Genomic DNA, 24,525 nt, shown 5'->3' with positions numbered 1-24,525 from the left:
AGGGCCTAAAGGCTCGTAAAACCCAGCAGGTGTACGTGTCCAAAAATCCCAACGAGAGGGGGAAATGGAGGCGGATTACAGCATGACCACATCCCACGGGGGTGCTTTCTCCCTCTCCCTCTCTCTTCTTATGCCTCTTTGTCTCTTTCTGGCAAGAGCATGTACCCTCTGGCCAAGGCAACTCTTAGCCACAAAAGCACCATTAGGAAGTTTTAAGCCAGGACTCCTACAGTCAGGACCCAGCAAAATTAGTAAGTGCTAAGGGTCAGATGGTGGCACCTCAGTAAAGTGTGATCTCTGCCAGGCTGACTCTCAGAGGAGGGTTCCTGGTTCGTGTCCAAAGGCTTCCCTGACCACTCCAGGCACACACAGATGGATCTCGGCATCAAGACCCTCCTCGGGCCTTTATCCTCTTGGGAGCTCTCTCTCTTTTATCTCTTTAAAAAATTAATAAGGGGTGAAATTTGCACTCAGCTGCCTCATTCCTCTCAGGCTTTATCTATATTCCAGGAAGTCCCTCCTCCAGTAAACTGTGTCACAGGCCTTGAAGGACAGGAGCACACGTTACCGCCTGTTCTTAGAAGGTGGCCAAATACAAGCCGAAGGCCTCTCTTCCAGTGAGATGGTCCAAAAACTGTCTAACTTCTCAAATGCAAGGAATTAGCGGACAGTCTCTCTAGAACATTCGGTTAGTTAGGTATACATATTGAGAATCCCTAACTAAATCCAGTATATCAATTTAGAGTAATTTCCCACTGATATCTCATAGAAATAATGCATCCAATATTTCCATATGCATCTACGACAATGGTATCTTCATGTTGACAGCCAGTTTTTCAGTCACCTCATACTTTTGAAGTGAAAAATAGTTCCATTTGGGAGCCAGCTGGTGGTGTGGTGGTTAAAGCGCTGGATTCCTACATGGCCGACTGTAGTTCGAGTCTTGGACTGAGCAGCCTGAAAAATCACACCAGACACATGTGCATGTGCGCCTAAATCCTGAGAGGAGAATGGAGGAGAAGGGATTGTGGCCTAGCTAGCCCCTGTGGTGGGTGATTTCTCATTTTCCCTCTCTGTTTCTTTCTCTCTGGTGACTGCATACACCCTATTGCAAAAAAAAAAAAAAAAATAGAAAAAAGAATTCCACCTTTGTTTGAAGTCTGTACTTTTAAAACAAAATACACCACCCATAGTTAGGCGGCAACTCCCAGCCGAGGTACAGAATGCCCCTGGGTGGGGACCTGCTCTCACGTTTGCTTCGGGAATAGCAGAAGCATAGGGCGGGCAGCTCCCAGAGGCCATGGAGCCCAAACCCTCCCTGGACACCTGGATTTTGTTGGTGACATTTCTGACAAATGTTTGGCCCAAAGAAGCCATGTGAACAGAGAGGTTTTGGGGTCTGAGAAGGCTGCCAGGTATTCAGATAGACGAATGGTCAGACAAAACCCCTTCTAACACTATTTATTTTTTTGGAGAGGTTTTTGCTACAGGGCGCGTGCGCTCGCCAGACAGAGAGAGACATAGAGACAGAAAGCGAGAAATCACCCTCCAGAGGGGAAGGCCACACTGCAATCCCTTCTCCTCCATTCTCCTCTCGGGATCTTGGGCACGCACGCACACACGCCCGGCGTGTGTTTTAAGCCACCAGGTCTGGGACGCGAACCGCGGTCGACTACGTGGGAATCCAGCGACATAGCCATTACGCTAACTGCTGGTTCCCATACTATTTTTTTTTAAAAAGCCAGAACATAAAATGTGCTCGTCATAGAGGCAGAGACAAAGAGGGAGAGGAAAAAAGCAACTCCCAATGGGACATGGTCAGACCGCAATCCCTACTCCATCTCCCCATCCCGTTGGGGTTCTGGGCATGCATGCACAGGTGCCTGGCATGATTTTTCAAGTCACTGGGGCCAGAATTTGAACCGCAATCAGCCATATGGGATTCAGCTTCCTTAGACACCATGCCATGGGCCAGCCCTCCTGGTGCATTCGGTTTTTTTTGTTTTGTTTTTTGTTTTCCTTTTTTGGGGGAGGTTTTTTTGCTATAGGGCACATGCACTCGCCAGAAAGACAGAAAGAGACAGAGAGACAGGAAGCGAGAAATCACCCCCTGGGGTGGATGGCCACTCCGCAATCCCTTCTCCTCCAGTCTCCTCTCGGGATCTTGGGTGTGCACGCACATGCACCTGGCATGAGTTTAAGCTACCGGGTCTGGGACTCGAACCGTGGTCAACTACGTGGGAGTCCAGTGACATGGCCATTACACTAACTGCTAGTCCCCCTCCTGGTGCATTCTAACAACCACCCTGGACTGCCTGAGTCTGGAGGACGCTCCAAGGAGGTGTGACAGGAGAGAGGCATGCTGAGCCCAGGTCACGTCTCCCTTCTGCTGTCTCCTGGATGTGAATTTGGCCGTGTGATTCCACCAGACTTCATCTGCGAAATAAGGACGTGAATACCTGTCTGGGCTAAGACCTGGGGCAGCTAAGAGGGCATAACGGCTGTGAACACACCTCATTAACTACGCAATGCTAAACACATGGCGGGTCCTCACCCACACCACTACCACGAAGAACATGCTCAGGACAGTGGCCGGAGCTGCAATGACACTGAGGGTGGGGGTTTAACCTGGGGCCATGGAAACCCATGGGTGAGCCTCAGGGAGTCCACCAAATTACAGGTAAAATGTGTGACATGCATGTGCACATGTGTGTGTGCATGCCTGTGTGTGTGTCACTGGGGACCGTCAATTTTCAGTCGTGTGTGAGCCAGGAGAGGTTCAGAACCACTAGCCCCATGTAGCGCTTGGCAAACGAGTAGATGCCCAGGGTAACCTGGCACCCAGGAGGAGCCCCGATTCAGTATGGGGCTGTGGGGCCGGCCGGCTCCATGTGGTGGGGCAGCAGGTGGATGAAAGGGTTCCATGGCAGACACACATTCCTGCCGCTGCCCCACCCTGGAAACAGGCCCGCCGGCTGGGAGGGGCATTTGCTCAGCAGGACATGTGTGGGAGAAGCCAGCTGGCCAGAGAAGTGACTGCCAGGCCAGCTCTCCCCTGGGCAGGGAGGAGAGAGAAAGACGACAGGACCGGGCTGGGGAGTCAGGGCCCTAGGGAAGGTAGCGGCCTGATGCCGGCTCTGTGTGCACCGCCGGGTGAGCTCAGGCCAGGCAGTGCCACCTCCTACCCCATCTCTGTGGTCCCTGAGTGTCCCTTCACTCTGGCCGGGCCTCCCTGCATTACTCCAGCTCTCCCCTTCTTTGGCAGACTTCCAGGCCCAGAGGGGCTGCCCCAGAGACTCCATCATTTCACTATAATTTGCTGACTCCTGAGGCCTGCTGCTCTCTCCCTCCCTGAACCCCTTTAGCTGTGGTGAGGGCGTTGCAATTGGACTCGGGGTTACCGCATATCTGAGTTTTGGTCCCGCTGCTCTACCCACCAGCCAGTGCCCTTGAACACATTGCCTGAGCTTCGGGCCTCAGCCTCCCTCCCGATCCTAATCTTTGTGAGGGTAAATGAAGTAACGCACATGAAGCTCCGTGCGAGCGTGGCCTGGGAGAGCAGCCTAGTTCCGGGTGACTGTGGTTGCCGGCTCAGTGACACGGCACTCCCGATTCCTGTGGGCAGGTCACTTGGTCACTGAGAGTTGGGCTCCTCGAAGAAAGAACCTGGCTCCACTTCTATAGCAAAGAAGAGATTCTGTGGAAGTGTGTCCGTTGCGCTCCGAGGCTGCCCGTCCATCATCTGCCCGCTCTTGTGTCCAGCAGGGACAGCTCTGCCAGCACCTGGCCTACAGCCGGGGACTCGGGGTACTGCCACAGCTGAGCTCAGGGAGCTCCCTCAGGCCAAGGGAGACATGGAGACCCATGAGCTGGGGCTGGGAACTACAAACCGGGGAAACCGCGGAGTAAGACTCAGGATGGCCCCCTGCTCTGTGGGTGAGTCAGATCACCTGGTTGATCAAGTCGCTCGATCCCATGCCTCCATGGCTCGAAAAACACATGGACACATGCGCGCACATGTGTGTGCATGTCCAAACCCCAGCAGGATGGAGAACTGGAGACGGGACTGCAGCGTGACTGTGCCCTGTGAGGGCTGCCCCCGCCTCGTGCTCGTCTCCCTCTGGAGGGCACACACGCCTCTATTAACAACAACAGTGGGAGCCTTCCGGAAGCTTGGGGAAGGCAGGGGAGGGCTGGGCCAGCCTTGAGAGGCGGCACATGAACTGGATGTAAGATCAGGAAGGAGCCGTCGTTCTGGAAAAGAGAGGGCGTGGGCAGCCCAGGGACACAGGGGCATGGCCGTGTGGCAGGTCACAGGAGCACAAAGTCACCCCTCGGGCTCCCATCCAGAGGAAGCATGTGCTCACTCCCAGGTACCTGAGGACAGAGGTAGGGAGCATGCATGGATGGGCAGAGCCCCCTGGAGTGTGCTTTCCTTCTTGAACGTCGTCCTGGGCTCAGCCACATCCCACCGGCACCCAGGCAGCGGGAGAGCAGGGCAGAGCTTGCAGCCACACTGTTCCCTGCCGTCCTTCCCTCCGCCCACTGGCCGCAGCCCAGGCCTGCCACCACAGCCAGGCCTTTCCTCTGCTCCAGGTGGGCAGCACAGCTCACGCCCCACACCGCGCACTCCCTCGCAGGTTGAGAAGGTGGACAGAGGGCAGGGCCATCTCCATTGCAGACAGTGGCAAGGCACAGGGAGACCCATAGGTCTTGTTCTGCCCGGGTCCTGCTCTGGGTGCTGTCTAAACTCTCCGTTCTCTGGGCCTCAGTTTCTATGTGCACAGGGGGGCCAGACCAGGTCCAGGACCAGACGGATCGTCCATGCATCTACAGGGCGGCTCCTTCTTCCAGTCCTGGAGACTCCTCTGGGCCCTCCTAGGGACTCAAGCTCCCCTCCCAAAGCTATGTCTGTCCTCACTCTCCTCCCTCTAAGGGTCTGCTGGCTCCTCCCCACAGCCACTGGGTTTGCCCGCTCGCCGACCCTTGCCAAGCGCTCTCTGTGGCCAACCCAGAGTATTTCTGCCTGGGAGCCCCAGACCCAACACACGTGCAGGCCAGTACTCAGCACATGGTTAGTGACCCTCAGAGCACTCGGGGCCCTGCAGGCCCGCGGCAGACTCAGGTGTCTAAGCTAAACCTCCCGCGCGGCCAGGAGCTCAGTCCGGGGACAGGTGAGACAGACAGGAAACCGTCCATGTCTGGGGACAGGTGAGACAGACATGCACAGTTCCACATCTGGGGACGGGCCGCCCCAAGGAGTGGAGAGAAAGCAGGATACCGAGTGGGGTGGGAATGATGGAAAGGAGGCGCTGTGGGGTGGGAGGTGAGAGCGCAGGGAAGTGCCTTACCAAGTGCTTCCAGAACAGCCACCTGACTCTGTGGCGGCGGACACAGCATCACGCACTCACCCAAGCCCACAGCACACAGCGAACTCTTGTGCGATGACCTGGCAATAACGCAGCAACACTGACAGACGGGCCACGTGAATGCGCGAGGTTAATAATGAGGGATGCCAGGTGGGCGGGAGGCAAGGGGAACTCTCTGTACCTTCTGCACAGTGCTTCTGTTGACTTAAGTCTATTAAGAGAAAAGTACGGCCAATTCCTGCACTTACAGTGAGACCAAGGGCCTCACACACACCCGGACTCCCAGCTGGACGAATCTGAAGACCTGCAGCCCTGTGCTGAGTTCACACGTGCTGACGACCGCCCGGCCAGGGCTGCTGCTGCCTGGACCCCCACTCCTGCCAGGCTCGGCTGGGATCCTGTGTGGGGCCAGCAGTGGAAGGGGTGTCTGACCGCAGGGAGAGAGATCTGGGAATTCAGTCGCAGTCTCAGAGCATGCTGGGTCTCAGACTGCCACCCCTCAGGGGAATAAAGCAAGTGAGGACCATGGCAGTGTTCAGACGCTTTAGGTTGATTGGCAAAGATACGCAGTTTAAAAATAAGTAACCCAGGCCAGCTCCATGGCCTAGCAGTTAAGGAGCTGAATCCCACATGACCAACCACATGGTTCAAATCCTAGCCCCACTGGTTTGAAAGAAACACCAGACGTGTGTGTATGCTTGCCTCAAATCCCCACAGGTTGGAGAAATAGAAAAGAGATCGCGGCATGATCTAAGGGTCTGTCTCCGGACAGTGCACTTCTCCCCTAGTGAGCGAAAACAATAGGCGGGGCCAGCAGGTGGCGTAGTGTTAAGGCACTGGACTCCCATGAGGCTGAATGCGATTCAAGTCCTGGACCTGGCAGCTTGAAAATCGTGCCGGGTATGTGTGCGCTTGTCCAAAATCCTGGGAGGAGAATGGAGGAGAAGGGCTTGTGGCATGGCCGTGCCCCTGGAGTGATTCCTCTCCTTCCCTCTCTTTGTCTCTCTGGCTCTCAGTGCCCACTCACGGGCTGATCCAGTCACTCAGTCATCTATGGGATGCCTACTCTGCCCAGAGCTGCAGGATGACGGTTCCCACCCCTAGCAACTACATCCAGCCGCACCTCTGCTGGTGAAAGCGAGGTCAGGCCAGATGCCTGCAGGGAGCCAAGGAGGAGGGGCCTGCTGGGTCAGGGAAGATGTCCTGTAGAAAAGAGTTGGGGATACGTCCTCAGGAACAAACAAGGGTGCAGCAGCTGTAGGGCGCTGTCTCTGCACAGTTCAGCAAGAGGAGTGCAGGGCAGGGGACCCCGGAACCTAAGCAAAGGACCGGTGCCAGTCCACAGCGGGCCAGGAGCTGGTCCGAAGGCCAGTGCTGGTCTGCAGGCTGCACAGCGCGGGTGTGCAGGAGGCCAGTGAGGCTTCGTCTGCGTCTGCAGCCACCCCCGTCTCTCACACTGCCACCACCCCCCACCCCGGCGCTGCTTCCTGTCAGCCATGGGGGATTCTCTATTGCGATCGTCTCATTGTGTATTGCATGTGGCGACACATCCCGGGGCAGCCCCCTCCACCCATGGAGGGCTGTCTTCCACACACTGGTCCCTGGTACCTGGAAGGCTGGGAGGCGACCAGGGATAGCCGAAGCCGGGTGACACTCTGCTGGGGGAGTGAGTGCGCTAGACGGGTGCAGATGGGGACAGGGCAAGGCAGGCCGCCCAGGTCCGGACAGGAAGAACTGTGAGGACTGAACCAGGCCAGTGTCAGATCCATCTGTTACGGTGCGCCCTCGGGCAGCTAACCTCGTCTCTGATTGTCCTATTACTTAGATGAGGGCGAGGAAAGCGGTGGTCTCTACCAGGTAACGGCGCTCCGGTGTGGCCGGGGCAGCGTCACCGTGCGCCCTCTCAGCTCTGCATTAAGGCTCTCTCCTGATCCTTCCGCCTTGGTTGATCAAATTGCTTGGAAAAAAAGCATTATGTCATTGAAAAACTTACTAGGATTATGTGATAGAAACTTCTCACACTGGTTGTCCTTGTTACTCATTTAACTTTCCTTGAGCTACTCCAGTAACTCCTTTCCTCACTCAGCACTTACCCTCAAATGGCTTTGTGCGGGCCAGCTGTAATATGGACATGTGAGGACTGGCATATTCAATTCAGTCAACGCTGTATTACAACCCAATGGGGAGATGGAAATAAAATAACTATTTGCTGGAAAAAAAAAAAAACTGTGTGAAAACAGACATGTCCCCTCAATTCGGACCCAGCCCCCTGGCTGGAGCCCGGAGCCCTGGCTATTGGGCACTCAGTGTGAGCGGAGGGCAGGAGGTTGCCATGGTGACTCCAGTGTGGCTTCAGGCCTCAGTGAGTGAGCAGAGCGGGGGTTTTTTGGCCCAGCAATCCCAGTTATTCTAACTATTGACCACTAGGTGATAAGTGCACATCTATAGCCGTGCACGATGCAGAGAAAGGTGAAGCCAATCTGAACCTCTGGCGGTGGAGAGCAGGCGGGGGTACATTGTGGTACGTCCACGCAGAACCCTGCTGTGCGGCTGTTAAAAACCTCACTGTCTGTCCTCACCGGCAGGAAGCACGGTCGGACAGGCTGCTAGATGAGAAAGCAGGCCGTGGGACAGCGTAAATCCTGTAATGCAGGCTGAGGAGCCCTGGGCCACATCTAACAGCTCGTGAGTAGATAAACCGCAGTGGGCAGGCTGTGCTGGGCGCGTCCGCCTCGGCCCTCTCTCCAAGCCGGGGCAGACCCGCCAGTCTAAGAGCTTGCTCTACTTCCTGCTTCCTCCTCTTCTGTGCCTGGAGCTTGCACACAATAAGCACGTGTAGGTCATTATTTTGCCAAATTAGTAACACTATTAAAAGGAAGTAGAGGGTTACGGTGGCTGGATCCCACACAGCTGACTGAGAGGTTCGAGTCCTGGACCCAGCGTCTTGAAAAACATTCAGGGTGCGTGTGCATGCCCAAAATTTCAAAAGGAGAATGGAGGAGAAGGGATTGTGGTGTGGCCATGCCCCCTGCGGGTGATTTCTCACTTACTTTCTTTCTTTTTCTCTCTGGCTAGTGCATGTACCCTATAGCAAAACTAAAAAAAAAAGAAAAGAAAAGAAAGAAAGAAACAGAGGAACGAGCTTCCAGTCTTGAGGAGTGAGCTGTGTCAACGGACTCACGGGTGGGCGATGCTGGCCTTTCCTCAGAGCCACCCGAGAAGGTCATACCTGAGCCTCTTCCATGTGCCCCTGCCTGCTGCCCCAGGACAGCACTGGCCCTGCCATATCCCACTCAGGGAAGCCAGGGCCCGGCTCTAAAGCTAACAGCTCATTCACTTGAGAGAGCTCCCACATGTCCCCGAGCCAAAGCCCGAGGGTCCCTGGGTCCTCTCCAGGAAGTGAGCTGGATGCCCACACCAGGAGCTCGGGAGGCCACAGTTGGCAGAGCTGTACTGAGCACCGGCTGGCCGGCGCCAAGACCCACGGAGCTGGAGGCCAGCAGCAGCCCAGCTCTGCCCTCCTGGGCTAGTGGGTGCAGAGTTTGGGGAGGCCTTAGAGAGCCAAACGGCTCACTGCTCCTGCAAGTTCTGCTCTCCTGCCACCTGCCCTGGCCCAGGCGGCGGGGTCTGAGTCTGGAGCCCCAGCCCCGGCCCCGGCCCCTGTACTGGAGGAGGAAAGGTGGTCACCTGGGGGTCATCTCCCACCAGTTCCTGCTGCCCTTCGGATCTATGTGCCAATAAAGGCATCCGTGCTTGGAAAACAAAAGGGGGGAGTGTGTGGTCCCCATTGGTAGGGCCTGGAAACCCTGCCTCTTAGCATACCCTTCAGCTCTCCAGCGTCCACCCAGCCCATCCTCGCCTCCCAGCGGCCTTGCCCTGTGCCCTCGTCTCTGTCCCTCACACACCAGAGCTTTCTACCTCCGCGCTTCTACACTTGCTATTTTGTACAAGACCCCGCTTCCTCCACCTTCTCTTCTTGATGAAACTCTATCCATTTTTTCTTTTCAGGTTTTTGCCATATAGGCGTAGATGAAACCAGGTAGTCCATGCATGGATACTTGCTGAAACCAGGCATGGACATTCTTAGACTTATGTCTCAATTTGTGTATATGTTTTGAAAGGGAAATAATAACGATGTGAAGAAGAGAGAAGAAGCCTGCCATGTGAACTGTGTCCCGAACCCTACTTAGACCCCTCACCGCAGCAGACAAACCAAAACCCTGTTGTAAGAATAATTAGGACTCTCTTCACAGACCTCCCTACCGTGCGGAACATCGACACAGCAGTTTTGAAACTGATACGGGAAACCTTGCCTCAGAATCTCCATCTGAACAATATAAAAGTAAAGAACTTCAAGGCAAACCGGAAATGCCTGAGAAACAAAAGCTATGCTACTTGTAAATAAGGCACTGCGGCCCCTGGAAAATGCCAGAAGGCCTGGTCAGCGGAAAATATTTAAAAGTTATCTCACAAACATATCTTCTTGCCCTTCTCCAACTAGGGTAGGGCAAAGAAACATTTTTTTCGAGAAACTTTTCCAGAAAAAAAAAAAAAATACCGCCATCGTTCTTTGATTTTAGAGCTGCTTCTTTTAAAGAGAAGCGAAGACTATCTTCAACTTAACCAGCAAATTCTGTGTTTTTCAAGTGCGCAGATTGTAATGCTTTTATACATCATTTTCGTTTACTTTGTCTACTAACAGACTAGAATGAGGATGCACTTTTAAAAGTTCTATTGATGTACATTACTTGGTGCTCTAAAATGTGTGGGTATTTACAGTGATTAAATACTGCTTTACAGATTGATTTCTTTTTGAATTTGCTATAGGGTACATGTGCTCGCCAGAAACACAAAGAGAGTGAGAAATCACAGCCCACGGGCATGGCCACACCGCAATCCCTTCTCCTCCATTCTCCTCGGGCTTTGGGCACGCACACATGCCTGGCACGATTCTCAAACCGCCAGGCCCAGGACCTGAACAGCAGTCAGTACATGGGATCCAGCTACTTTAACCTCCACGCTACCGGGCTGGACTCTGCAGGCTGACAGTTTTCACGTACTTTTTTTTGTAAAATCCAGGTCTTCTTTTCAAAGGATAATTTTATTTATTTATTTATTTATTTATTTATTTATTTATTTTAATCAGAGATTTTTGCTATAGGGCATATGTGCTTGCCAGAGATGGAGAGAGACAGAGAGCCAAAAAGTGAGAAATCACCCCTCTGGGTCACGTTGCAATCCTTTCTCTATTCTCCTCTTGGGATTTTGGGTACGCACGCACACGTGTCAGTGTGAGTTTCAGGCTGCTGGGTCCAGGACTCGAACCGGTCAGTCACGTGGGAGTCCAGCACCTTAACCACTACACCACCTGCTGGCCCCAAGAATCATTTAATTTTAAATGCAGTGCATCTACAGCTGAGCCAGGCTCTGGCCACAATCCCGCCTTTGTCTTTGTACCATGGAGATGCCCTTACCCACATTCCTTACATGCCTAGAAAGCTCCACTTCACCCTGGCCTCAGCTGGACCACTGCCTCAGCCTGCAAGGCCCCTTGCTTCTGCTGCACCTCAGGCTGTGTGGTTGCCGGAGGCACAGCTACCCCCCCCCTCCCCAGTCCTCCAACCAAGCACAGTGGCCCGAGGTGCTCAGAAATCACAGCTGAGAGGAGCTCGGGAAAGGCCCGAGAGCCAGGACGCCGGGGAGGCGAGCAAAGGTACGAGGAGGCAGGACTCGCTTTGGCAGAAGAGGGGACAGTGTCCCTGGGGAGAGCAAAGCCCTGAGTGGGCAGGCAGGGAGGCCAGGAAGCCGGGAAGCCAGCTGGTGTCTCGCGAAGGCAAGCAGTGGACGCACAGGACAAAGCGGGCCCACACGGGAGCAGGCCAGACGCAGCTGCCCTGGGAGTTTCCAGCACAGGCTCCACGCTGGCCCCGCTCTGGCCATTTGCATTCATGAGACATTTCCTGTGGCAATCATTAACTCGAAGCTTCACTTGCTGGGGGTGGTAGTGGGAGTGAAGCAGTGAGTGAGCCATTCGTGTAATTATTACTGGGGAAGGCACCCCACAGTGGTGCGGGACGTGGCCGGGCAGCTTAAGAACCAAGGAAGCCAGGTTGGCAGAGGGGGGAAGGTCATGCAGAACTAGGCACGGGCCCAGACTATCAGCCGGGACCCAGGGCACTGGGCATCGGAGAACAGGGCCAGATGATGGGGCGTGACTTGCAAAGGACCCCACAGCCAATGAGGAGTTCAGGCGGCCGGGGAGGAGCCCCAGCCCATGCCCCTGGGGCCTCCATAACATACATGGGGCTTCAACAAGTTCCTGGGAAATGGAATTAAAGTTTACCTTGAGTTTACCTTGGTGCAAAAAAAGAAAAAGAAAAAAAAAAAAAGAAAAGAAAAATTGAAATCCATGCCCAGTTTCCCCCAATACTCCTTTTCCAGGAGCTCACCGGGCCTCACTGCCCTCCTCTGCGCAGTGGGGACGAAGTGGGTTGGAAACACCAGGTATGGAGCAAGCACTTAGTCTGTTCCAAGCCGCTGGTGGGTACTTGAGCTTATTTAATTGTTACAGTGTGCCTCCAGGTGGGCGCTTTTAAAACAATGTTGCCAGTGGGTGTGTATGCCCCCCCCACTGGCAACAGAGAGAGAGGGAGGGAGAAAGAACCCCCCAATGGGGCATGGTTATGCTGCGATCCCTTCTCCATTTCTCCACCCTGTGGGGATTTGGGCATGCACGCCCAGGTTTTTTTTTCAAGCCATTGGACTGGGATTCAAACCATGCAGTCAGTCATGTGGGACCCTGCTCTCTTCATCACCAGGCCACGGGGCCAGCCTCAGCCGAGCACTCGTAATGCCCAGAGTGGCTGCCCTGGGCCCCCAGCCAGTGCCCATAAGTAGGTGCCCTCATAACGGTGTCAGCAGTGAGGACGCCCCCCCCCACCAGCTGCCCAGACTAAAGGACCCACAGGGAAAGGTCTTCTGCCTCCCCCTCGCTAGGATGGTATTGTTTCCTTACTAGCCCAAGAGCATAAGTAGCACATTCCGTAAGACCTACATGCCGTGGTGGGTTAGGGGCCCCTGACGGCCGTGAGGCAAGGTCATTATTCTAGCACTATTAAGCATAGGCAGAGGCAGAATGCAAAACCCCATGAAGAATGGTAGCAACGGGTCTCTCTGAATCAGCCCCGACCGTGGTGCTGGGACCTAGGAAAGCCTCTCCTTTCTCACTCCCCACTGCCAGGGACCACTCTGAGGTCCAGGCTGGCCCTGGGCCCCTGACCCAAGGTCTGCTCAGAACCCAAGAGGACCCATCAGAAGAAGCAGCGTGGAGTCAGCAAGCAGGCTGCAGAGGGTGGGCGAGGAGGGTTCCCCCTTCCTGTCCCCAAAGCCCTGCCTGCTGATGGCTATCATGGAAAACGAGTTACCCAGGGAGGAAAAATCCGACTGCTACAGGAAAAATCAGAAGAAAAAAAATCATTTGTGTAGTAAGACACGCCTTCCAAACACAGGCCTGTCCCGCAGGTTCCAGAGCGACGCCAGTGAGCACGCAGGGGGAGGGGCACCAGGGTCAGCCCCGGGAGATAAGCGCTTGCAGGACTTGGCCTTCGGTAAGAGGGCAGAAGGGATGCCTCTGTGATGTGAGTCAAAAGCCGCCTCAGTCAGTCTGCCCTGGGGCTGGAGATCCCACCTCTAGAGATTAATATCTCTGGGCCTCAAAGGGAGGGCCGAGGAATGTGCTAGTTCTCTGGGGGCAGGAGAGGCATTATGGAGATTCAAGAAAGCAGTTTTCTATTTAGAGGCTTTTGCTTCGTGCCCATGCCCTCATGGAGAGAGAAAGAGACAGAGACAATGAGAAGGAAAGTAAGAAATCATCCCTCAGGGGGATGGCCATGCCACAATCCCTTGTCCTCCATTCTCCTCCTGGGATCTTGGGCATGCACGCACATGCGTATCTGACATGACTTTCAAGCCACCAGGTCTGGGACTTGAGCTGTGGTCAGCAATGTGGGAGTCCAGTGACATGACCACCGTGCCATCTGCTTGTGCCTTAGAGAAAGCTTTTTATCTCGCACTGTCCATACAGAGGCCTGGATCGTCCTCCCTAAGCCAAGCCATTTCATTTCCCCAATATTTGGAAGCAGTGCAGCTTCATGGGGAGAACTCCGGGCAGGAGGGAGGCGTGGAGGGGCAAGAACTCGATTATGTTAAGGTCTGCCATAAACGGTTTGGGATAAAGCACTGAGGAAGGAGTCTGACGAGCTGGCTCAACTCTGACGAGCTGTCGCTGGGAGACCCTCGGGGCTCTGCACAGGCTGTCTGTCCTCTCGATGGAGGAAGTGGAGGGGGTCACTCTGGCCCTGCGGCGTGGTCCCTGAGGCCTCACGGAGCCCAGCTCGGCAAGTGCTCAGTGAGCGATGCGGCTGGTGGGCCGGGCAGTACCCGGTGGGCAACGTTTTCTGCCCACACAGAGGGACTGCTCTGCCTCTCTGTCCTCACACCAGAAGGACGCTGGGACAAAGCCACCTTTAATAGCATGAAGGCCGCCTTTATCAGGAGAGGTGGCTTCTCTTTGAAAGTCAAAGCAGAGGCCTGGGGACAGTGGCGGCGTTCACAGGCACCCAGGCCTGGCAGAGGCCCAGCGGGAGGCTGTGACCCTCCCCAGCACAGTCCGGGCCTCTGCAGGGCTTACCCCTAGGCTCCCTTCCTGGGCTCCTCCCTGCTCTTCTCAGGCCCTCCAGAAACCCCTGAGGATGTGAAGCAAAGATGGAGGGCGGTTAGAAGGAGAGAATAGTCCAGACACCGCACGCACGGGCAAGAGCGATGCTTCCCGAAGACGAGCCAGGGCCCAGAGATGTTAGGTGACTTGCTCGGGACCACACAGCAAGCTGGCCGTAGGGAGGGTCCAGTCTTCTAGACCAGGAGGCAACACTCCAGCACGGGGGCACCTGGAGGGCCAGGGGCGAAGCTGAGCATTAAACTGCACCAGCCCGGGAGGGGTGAGGGAGGAGGGCAGTCGAGCCAGTCACTTCCCTCACCTCCCTTCCTCCTCTCCCTGCTCCCCCAGCCTTTCGGTAAGCCAACGTTTCATCTTCCTTCAAACAATTTCCTTTCATTTTTTTACTTACATAAAAAAAAAAAAAAAGGAGTAGCAGTTTCCAGAGAGGATGTGTAAACCAAAAATATCCAAGAGGCGAGCGGGGCCACCCCACACTTCAGACAGAAGCTCTGCCCACGGGCGCCCCTCCTCCTGCCGCCTTTCACCGAGAGCAGCTCCGTGCCATGGCACTGCCCAGCGCAGATCTGGGGAGACAGCTATTCCTGCAGCCCTGTGCCAGCCGCAGGCATCCGAGGAGGCGGCTGTGAAGGAAGCACTGTCCCTGGCAGCGGTGCAAGGTCCTTGTCTACCCTGCGCCTCCACCTGGAGGCCCCCAGGGCGCCCTGCTGGCAGAAGGGACCATGTTCACAGGCGCCGCTGCTGACTTGGGAGCTCCAGGGCCTCCCGCCTCCCACTGAGCTGGCCTACTTGTCCCCCAGGTGACCTGTCCCCATCCTGGCCACCTGGGAAGTCTGACGCTCAAGCTCTCTGTGGGACACCCGGCACTGGGGGATGCCGGGCACAGGGGCCTTCTGACAGGTCTTCCTTTTCTCCTCCTTCCCCTTCGCTGCCTGTTCTAGCCCTGCCGTCTGCTGGAGCGCTTCCTCCTTCAGGAAGTCTTCTTCGCTAGCCCCAGTCCGTCTGTGTACCTTCACTCTGCTCCGGAGATGGGTGACGGCACACAGCAAGGCGTTCCGGGGTGTCCGCACGTGCACGTGGGAGCCACAGCCCCTGGCTCAGTTCAGAGTCCAGGAGAACAGCAAGTAAGCCCTTGCCAAGGGGAGACTGTCCACACAAACTTCAAAAAGGCTAATAAACTTGGGGCCAGCAGATGGCATAGCAGTCGTGTCGCTGGACTCCCACACGGCCGACCGCAACTTGAGTCCCGAATGAGGCACCTTGAAGATTACACCGGGGGCCGGCAGGTGGTGGGTAACTAAGGTGCTGCACTCCCACATGGCTGATCACGGTTTGAGTCCCGGACCTGGAGCCTTGCTTTCTCACTTTCCCTATCTCTCGCTGATCAAATTTTAAAGATAATTATAATTATTATTCATATAATTAAATAAATAGTTCTCTTTTAAAAAAGAAAATCACACCAAGTGCTTGTGTGAGCATGCCCGAAATTCTAAGTGGAGAATGAAGGAGGGATTGCATCCTCCCTGGGGCTGATTGTCACTTTCCTTCTCTCTGTCCCCCTCCAGTGAGCACACATGCCCTATGGCAAAAATGCAAACACAAACAAACAAACAAAAAGCCTGGTTTTTCAGAAATTATCTTTGGGACCCACTCTACCCCTTGGACCTTACCATCCCGCCTTCCCTCTGCACTGTCAGGCCAGTCTCACTGCGTTTCCCGCCAGCCTCCTGGTTCTGATGGTGCCTCCCTCCCCCACACAGACTCCCCCATGTTTCCTGGTCCATTCTTGTCACTCCCATGACAAGGTATCTCCATTTTTTTTCATTTTTTTTGGGGGGGGGAGATTTTTTTGCTATAGGGCGCATGCGCTCGCCAGACAGACAGAGAGAGACAGAGAGATAGAAAGCAAGAAATCACCCCCCAGAGGGGATGGTCACGCCGCAATCCCTTCTCCTCCATTCTCCTCTTGGGATCTTGGGCACGCACGCACAAGCGCCCGGCGTAAGTTTTAAGCCACCGGGTCCAGGACACAAACCGTGGTCAACTACGTGGGAGTCCAGCGACATAGCCATTACGCTAACTGCTGGTTCCCAAGGTATCTCCATTTTTCAGAGCCCATCTCCAGCCCACCTCCTCCAGAAGTCCTCCTGGGTTATTGAGCCACTCAGTCTGCGGTGGCTCTGGAGTCTCACTGGGACCTGCCGTTTGCTGCCCCTCGTCCTCTCCTGTCCAAGAGTCTCCATGTTTTCAGCTCTACCAGGATTTTAACGTACGAGGCGACTGACGATACGAGAGGCAACGCATTAAAGCAGAACACATTACTCCACTCCCCGAGAGAAGGGCGTGGGATGACCAGGGCGTGGGCAGCAGGGAGGGCGCGCCCATGGACAGAGGGAGGAGGGGAGACGGGCATGTTCAGGTGGCCCGGCGTCCCAGTCGTCGGGGGCTGGTGCTGGGCGCTTCAGGGCAGGGCATATCGGGGTATAAGGACTAGGTGAGGGGGCGGTTCAGACCACGGGCTCTGCAGGGCAGGGGCAGAGACAGCTCGGCTGTTAGCCTGGCCCCGTGCCTGGCCGATGCCAAACAGCGAAACACAGGATTTCAGAGGAACAGTCAGAAAACTCACAAGGGTAGAGCAGCGGCCCAAAGACTCCTCAACCAACTGGGTAGAAAAAAGCTTGTCACTCACATTCCAGACAGAAGGCTCGTTTCCCGGGGCGTAGAGATTTCCTTTAGTTCAATGAGAAGACCAAAAGCCCGCAGACAATGGGTGACACACGAGAGGGAAATACAGATGACTCCTGTGTATGCGACAACACGTTCAACCCCGCTCACAGCAAGGAAGGTGTAGGTTCAGGCTGCACTGGAGAAGCCGCACGGCGTGGTCCAGCCTGGCGGGCACAGGGTCTGCCGGCACTCTGCCTTGGAGGGTGGGAACAAGCACCCACGTACGTGGCGGGCAGGAGTGGGCATTCTTCCCGACTCTGGAGAGCAGGCCGCATGTAACTTTCAAAATCCAAACACACAAGGCCAACCAGGGGTGCCGTGGTCGCGCAACTGGAGCCCCGTGGGAAAGGTCCTGGCTTTGAGTCCAGGGACACCTGCCCGTCACCTGTGCCAGCTGAGGTGGGCGGCGGGGGCAGGCCGTGGTGCGGGAGTGCTGCTGGGAATGGCCCTGATCTCTCCGCCTCCACCCCGGGAGACCCACTCTGCACCTCTGACCCCACTGCCCGTCTCCCCCACATCATCAGTTACTCTCCTGTCCGTCGCCCTTCAGCCTGTCATGGAGGACATAAACAAGGAAGCTTGAAAACGGAAATAAAAACGCAGTCGCACACTTCGGTACCTCGGTTCCCTTCCGGCATATTTTCCCACAGATGCCCACAGGTATTTGCAAAATGACTGAAGGACCAGGTGGGACTTTTGCCCTCGAGTCTGTGGGATGTTTGCTGGTGGCCAAGACTGAGACATGCCCCAGGCAGAGGACAGTGGCTAAGGAAGTGCTGTGACGTCACCTGTCAGAGTATTACGGAGCGACAAGCGAGGAAGAAGGAGCTCTCCTCGTGCCCATGCGGAGATCTCTCAGGGTAAGAGCTCGGCGGGAAAGTGAAGACGCAGGGGCAGGGGTGCCACGGTGTGCCCCTGTGGGCGGGAGAGAGTCCGCACGTGTCCCTAACGCGTGGCCTGGGCGGGCTGCCTCGGAGGAGCGGGGGCTCTGGGTGGAGAGGGCAGACAGGGCCGAAACTCCGCGCGGTGAAGTCGTCTTTTTCCCACATGGCCAACACACAACCTTGCTCCTCCCCGTTGTCGTCAGTCCTTGTTCTCGGCCACCAGGCAGCCACGCTCGCCTTGGCATTCTGACTGCAGTCCAGCGCGTCCGTGCTCCACACGGCCACACGGAGCAGGGACTGCAGGGGCAGCCTTCTCCAGGGGACTCTGGCTCCAGGCCACTTCACGAGGTCCTGGGGACACTGGCTTTGGCCCCCAGTTCTGCTGTGGAGAGGTGCTTTCTGCTCTGCAGAACCTCCCTCCCTGTGCGAGTCTAGGGCGTGAGGTGGTCACCATGCCCGGCTCAGTGGGCACCTTGGAACTGCGCTAAGGGCCCTGCGCTAAGCAGAGGGCCCCCCTCACTCTCATCCACTCGCCTCCAGCCAGCGACGTGCCAGGGCCTTGCCACGCAGCTGCTCTGGACGGTTCAGAGCAGGCGATGGCGTCGCTACGACGGAAATCTCTCCACGTGACTTGTACACGGTTTGGGTTCATTTCCAAGGTTTTTCCATCTTGACACTTAGCAGTGCAAGTCTCCAGGGCAGAAGCAAAGCATCGAATCCCGGCACTTTCTTCCTGTTCAAGATGCCACCGGGTCAGCTTTTCCACGGTGGTGGCGAGGGGGCGGCATCTGGGCCTGCACCCCGTTTTCCCCGAAGTCGCACCTCTAGGAGGAAGGGGCCGCTGCAGGGCAAGGGGAGACCCAGCAGAAAGGAAGGAGGAGGGAGGGAGGAGGAGGACCCCTCGCCACGGCTGTCCACCAGTGCTCCACTGAACCCCACGTGGCCCCATGGCCCCCACGGCCCCATCCTCCACACCCCACAGGAAAATCGTTTTTAAAATATGTTTTTAAAACTCGGAGCCATGTATAGTTGTTTTCTTTGGAAGGGAGGAAGGGATGGAGCAGAACAAGCAGGAGTAAATAAAGAAAACCCTCTCTTCGGGCTGGCAGGTGGCGTGGTGGTTTAGGGCGCTGGATTCCCACATGGCCAACCGCAGTTCAAGTCCCAGACCCAGTGGCTTACTTTCTCACTTTCTCTCTCTCTCTGTCTCTCTCTCTGGTCAACTTAAAATCATAATACTAATAAATAAAGTTCAATGAAAAAATTATTAAAAACCTTCTCTAGCCACTTTCCTTTTGGCTCCTACCCTCCCTCCTCACCTCTGCTGACAGTCTGGCTCCTCTGCTGACAGTCTGGGGGGGAGACTCTCTGCTGGCTGTCTGTCTTCCCACCTGGGCCCTGCCTCAGTCCCACCTCTCTCCTTGGCACTTGTGAGGTCCCCAGGGACCTCCAGGTTCTAAGCCAGCAGCCCCTTCTCAGGCCTCCTCTCGCTCTGGCTCAAGCCACGCTCCCTGAACCTCCCTCCTGGTCGCCCTGCTCCTCTGAGTGTCTGAGGCTCCTGCTGCCCACCCTCGGCAGTGGGGTTCTGTGGGGCCCTCCTCTTTTGCTCTGCCCTGTCGGCCCCTCCGCCTGGGCCATCATCCACCCTACACTGGGACTCCCAGGGGTATCTCCTCCAGAGCTCTCCTCTGAGCACCAGACCCCACCTGGACGCCTCCAACCCAGCATGCCCACAGGTCACAGCTTCCAGCCCACCAGGCTCCTTCTCCGCACCTGGGAGGTTTGCCACATTCGTGCCCAAGCCCTTCCAGTGACTGAAACCTCACCACGTTCCCTGTCAGTCCGCAGCTGTCCCCTTCACTGCTGGCCTGCTGGAAGCCCTCCTTCCCGCTTCCCCGCTTCCTCGCTGGTCTCCCTTCACACCCGCCCCGCCTCGGTGCCCCTGTGCGTGCCAGAGCCTGTGCCCTGAACACTCCCCCACCCCATCATCAGGAAGCCTTCTCTACCCCAGACCAACAGATCCCAACCCACCGGCCACTCTGCTCCCCAAGGGACATTTGACAACGTCTGGAGGCATTTTCTTTTGTCACAGTTGGGAGGGAGGGTGTGTGGCTATGGGCATTTAGTGGGGAGGAGCCAGAGTGTGCAGGACGGTCCCCCACTGCCCCCCAACAAGGAGTGATCCTGCCCAAAACATCAGTAATGGAGGCTGGAAACCTTGCCCACACAGTCCTCTCCCCGCCCCCTTTTCCTAGCACGGTCCATTTCTCCTCCTTATCAACTTCCATGACGAAGCATTGCCATGTTCCAGTGTCTGAGCTCGGGCGAGCAGATGCGTGGAGGTCTCTGGGTCATGTGTTTATCTGCAGCTCCGCCCCAGTGCCCGGCCCAGGCCGGAGCCTTGAGCACGGCCGTGGGAAGCTGTGGATCGATCGACAGTCCCGGGCAGGGACCGAGCCGCCCTGGCAGAGACCACTGTGCCCTGGCCTCCAGCTCCCCCAACCCGCCACGCCCTCTGATGACGGTCCTTTCCCTGGCCCATGAAGGCTCCTGACTGTCCCAGAGCACCCAGGCCCACACAGCCTTGGCATGCCTGTCAAGTTCTGGTCTCGGGTTCAACCCACCCAGATGGTTCTGTGGCCCCTTAAGGCCTGCTGGTTCTGGGAGCTCGCCCTGCAGTGGCACCTCTGCCCGCCCAGCTGCAGACCAGAGCCTGAGGTCCTGGGGCAGCCCCGTCTCCTTCCAGACCCGCTCCATCACCCAGCCTGATGGCAGGCCTCAAGGTCCACATGCCCTCGTGGTTCCCTGGAACTTCAGCCCCAGCCACAGCCAGCTGGTACCATTCCTGGATCAAAAACTCCTTCGACGCTTCTGATTGTCTGTGGGCAGAGCCCAGGTTTCCAGGCTGGAGCAGGCATCCCAGTCTGCCCACCCATGGCCCCCCACACCTCCTCTGCAGCCACGGCCTGCTTCTGCCCCGGCACAAACACCCACGGCCACAGTTGGGCCTCTCCCTTCCCTCACTTGTCCCCCTGCCCCTCCTCTCAAATGCCCAGAGATCTCACATTCACCCTTAAACCTAGCTCAGACACCTCTTCCTCGATGGCATGGTGGGCCCTCAACAAAATTCAGTGCAGAACACGAGAGCGAAGGCGTAACAGCAGGGAGCCCCAGTGGAGACAGTGGAGGCTGTGCCGGAGGGTGAGCGGGAGAGGCTCCGGAGAGAAGCCTGGACAGACACAGAATGTAAAGCTCTCTGTTGAAATGATATTTTGGGTTGTTGGGAAAAGTCATGACACATTTTTGCAAAGGAAAACATAAAAAAATACGTCAGGACTTTCGCGATGACCCAAGATACGGTAATGGCTTTCACTTAATTGACCGCCCTGCATGGGTGCTTTGAGAAACCATATTGTATGCTGTAAACGGGGACCAGCAGTTAGCGTAATGGCTATGTCACTGGACTCCCACATAGTCAACTGCAGTTCGAGTCCCAGACCCAGTGGCTTAAAACTCACGCCGGGCACGTGTGCGTGTGTGCCCAAGATCCCAAGAGAAGAATGGAGGAGAAGGGATTGCGGGTGGCCATCCCCCCTAGGGGGTGATTTCTCGCTTTCTGTCTCTCTGTCTCTCTCTGTCTGTCTGGCTAGTGCACGCGGAAAAAAAAAAAAACAAAAAACTCTCCCCCACCAAAAAAAAAAGAAAAGAAACCCTATTGTATGCTGTAAAGATGTCCAACGATTAAATGTAAAATAAATAATCAGGGGCCAGCAAGTGGTGTGGAGATTAAAGCGCTGGATCCCATATGGCTGGCTGCGTAGTTCGAGTACTGAACCCGGCCACTTGAAAATCGTGCCGGGGACGTGTGCGTGCATGCCCAAATTCCCAGAGGAGACTGGGAGAGAGGGAACTGCAATGTGGCCATCCTCCATGGGGGGATTTCTCATTTTCTCTCCTTTCCCCTCTCTCTGGTGAGCCCATGTGCCCTATAGCAAAAACTAAAATAATAATAGTAATGATCAGGAAAAATTTCAACACAGAATGACCACGTGACCCAGCAGTTCCACTCTAGGGAGACCCTCAGGGACCAGAGCAGGGACTCGGCAGGCATTTGCATACCCTCTGGCAGCAGCCCGCCATGCTGGCTGGAGGCTGGGAGCAGCCTGACCCTGCACCCCAGCAAGCTGTGGCCTCGCCATGCCTTGCCAAGGAAGGGGATTCTCACACAGGCGAGAACAGGGAGGGATCTCCAGGGCCTCACACGAGGTGAGAGAAGCCAGACACGCACAGAATGTCCCATGCTGCAGGATCCCACTTACAGGAGGTGCCTGGGGTGTCAGACTCGTGGTGACAGAAATTCCAGGGTGGTTGCCTGGGGCTGGAGGGGGGGAACAGCATTCATGTTTATTCACTTAACTGGGTGATGACGAAGAGTTGTGGGGCCGCTCGGCGGTGACGGTCACAGCAACGTGGACATGCTTGATGACAGCAAGCCGTGCACTGACACGTGGCTCAGATGGCCAGCGTGCGTCTTGTACATTTTTTGGGGGGAGAGGTTTTCACTATAGGGCGCGTGCGCTCGCCAGACAGAGAGAGACATAGAGACATAAAGCGAGAAATCACCCCCCAGGGGGGAAGGTCACACGGCAATCCCTTCTCCTCCATTCTCCTCTCGGGATCTTGGGCACGCACGCACACGCGCCCGGCATGAGTTTTAAGCCACCGGGTCCGGGACACGAACCGCTGTCGACTACGTGGGAGTCCAGCGACATAGCCATTACGCTAACTGCTGGTTCCCATCTTGTACATTTTATTACCACAATAACAAAAAGGCACAGAGCAAAACAAAACAAAAGCAAACCCGCCTCTTCCTCTTGTGAAGCAGTCTCCGCACGGCCACCACAACCCCGAAGGCACGCACGCTGTGTCCCACACCCCCTCCTAGGACGCACCCCGGTGGTGCCGTCCGCACCGGCGCTGTGCAGCCCGGCTATCAGGAACGGGGCTGGCTGGCTGCTTCTGCCCAGCATCCCGCCCTGGTCTGGAGACGTTTCTTCCAGGAGAACTATCAGAATGAATACCCCAGACCAACAGTTCTGGGTTAACGCCATCCCACACCGACCCGTCTGCTGTTTCCAGAGAGAGATTCACGTCTGAGTCACCAAGACCTCTCTCTCCCCACCCCACCCCCAGAGGAAGAATCTCCGGCCCTTCTATCCCCCACCAGGTCACCAAGGAGGTTCCAGCGCAAGTTAATAAACAGCTTGGGAGGAGTAAGCCACGAAGACCAGGGGTAGGTCAGAGCCGGCGTGCCTGTGCTCCGACACTCCTGCCGCCTCTGCCCGGGGTGGGCTGGTTCACTTCCTGTGCCCCTCCCATAGCAGCAAGGGGAACACATGGGGGTGTGGGGAGATCTGAGTCCTCAGGGCAGGCTTCCTCCCCGCCACCCTCCTTACATAACCCAAGGGCTAGAAGGCAAGAAAGCTTGAGGCCGCACAGCCAGAGGCCCGGCCTCAGAACTCACACCCACCCACAGACTGCTCATCCCCACGTAGTCCACATGTGCAGGGCAACAGCCGGAAAGACAGAGCTTCGCCCCTGTCCCGAGGACCACGCCTGGGGTTTTCTTACTTTTGTTGGGGGGGGGAAGGTTTTTGCTATAGGGCGCGTGCGCTTGCCAGACAGACAGAGAGAGACAGAGAGACAGAAAGTGAGAAATCACCCCCCAGGGGGAATGGTCATGCCGCAATCCCTTCTCCTCCATTCTCCTGTCGGGATCTTGGGCACGCACGCACATGCGCCCGGTGTGAGTTTTAAGCCACCGGGTGCAGGATGCGAACCACGGTCGACTACGTGGGAGTCCAGTGACATAGCCATTACGCTAACTGCTGGTTCACACGTTTTTTTTTTTTTTTTAAAAGAAGGTTTTTACCATAGGGCATGTGTGCTCACCAGAGAGAGAGAGAGACAGAGACAGTGAGAGGGAAAGTGAGATCACCCCCCAGGGGAGGATGCCACACCGCAATCTCTTCTCCTCCATCCTGTTTCTGGATCTTGGGCACGCACACACATGTGCCTGGTGGGAGTTTCAAGTCACGGGTCCAGGAGTCAGCCACGTGGAGTGCAGTGACATAGCCTCTACACCATCTGCTGGCCTCGGGACTGGGGTCTTCTGAGACCGCCCCACCTGTTGTCTCAGCCCAAAACAACCTTGCCCCCAGGGGACGTTCGGCACTCACTGGACACATTTTTGGTTGCCAAGAAGGGAATGGGAGGCGACCCCAAGGCATCTGTGTGTAGGGGCCAAGGCGAGTATAAATGTCCTAGGTGAGCGGCAGTCCCTCTTCCCCCCACCCCTACACAGAATGGCCCAGTCCAAGATGCTAAGAGTGCCAAGGTGGAGACCCCCGAGCTAGTCCAAGCTGACCCTTCTGCAGATGAGGAAACCGAAGCCCAGGGTCACACAGGAGTTAGACACTGTCGGAACTAGCGTCTAGGCGGACCCCAGGCTTCAGCTCCGGGGCGGGGGTGGCCAGGGACAGGACGGCCAGTACACTGCGAGGGGCTGAGCCGAGGCCTCCGAGGCCCAGAGCCAGGGAGGCTGGCCTCCGGGCATCCAGAGGGCTCTGCACGAGTCTTGCCACGGCCAGCCCGACCACCTTGACCCCGGGGGCACCCAAAGAATCAAAGCAGAAGTTGCCCGGCAGGGCCATGGTGTGTCCGAGCAGGATGCCTCGCCTTCGGCACAACCAGTCCCCACAGGCCCAAGCATACTGGGGTGGTCCTGGCCTGGTGCTGAGGTCAGAAGAGC

The 24,525-nt window shown here is 56.2% G+C and overlaps 1 protein-coding gene across 2 annotated transcripts in view; it reads right to left on the bottom strand.

Moving 5' to 3' along the window:
• The window catches only part of PAQR5 (progestin and adipoQ receptor family member 5), an 86,713-nt gene that overhangs the window by 47,276 nt on the left and 14,912 nt on the right, over nucleotides 1–24,525 (bottom strand). The window contains exon 1 of one of the 2 annotated variants that reach the window (XM_006165303.3): nucleotides 3,528–3,544. The exons of the other annotated variant lie outside the window; for it this stretch is intronic. Within the exon in view, the coding sequence (XP_006165365.1) occupies nucleotides 3,528–3,529 (2 nt within the window). The 5' untranslated portion in view covers nucleotides 3,530–3,544. Of the gene's footprint in view, nucleotides 1–3,527; nucleotides 3,545–24,525 lie in introns of those variants that run through there. 2 annotated transcript variants of the gene reach the window in all.

The sequence above is a fragment of the Tupaia chinensis genome, unplaced genomic scaffold (assembly GCF_000334495.1).
Source record: "Tupaia chinensis unplaced genomic scaffold, TupChi_1.0 Scaffold143878_1, whole genome shotgun sequence".
NCBI classification, from domain to species: Eukaryota; Metazoa; Chordata; class Mammalia; order Scandentia; family Tupaiidae; genus Tupaia; species Tupaia belangeri.
Note: the sequence above shows the minus strand (reverse complement) of the source record. Positions and strands in the feature narration are given on the sequence as shown.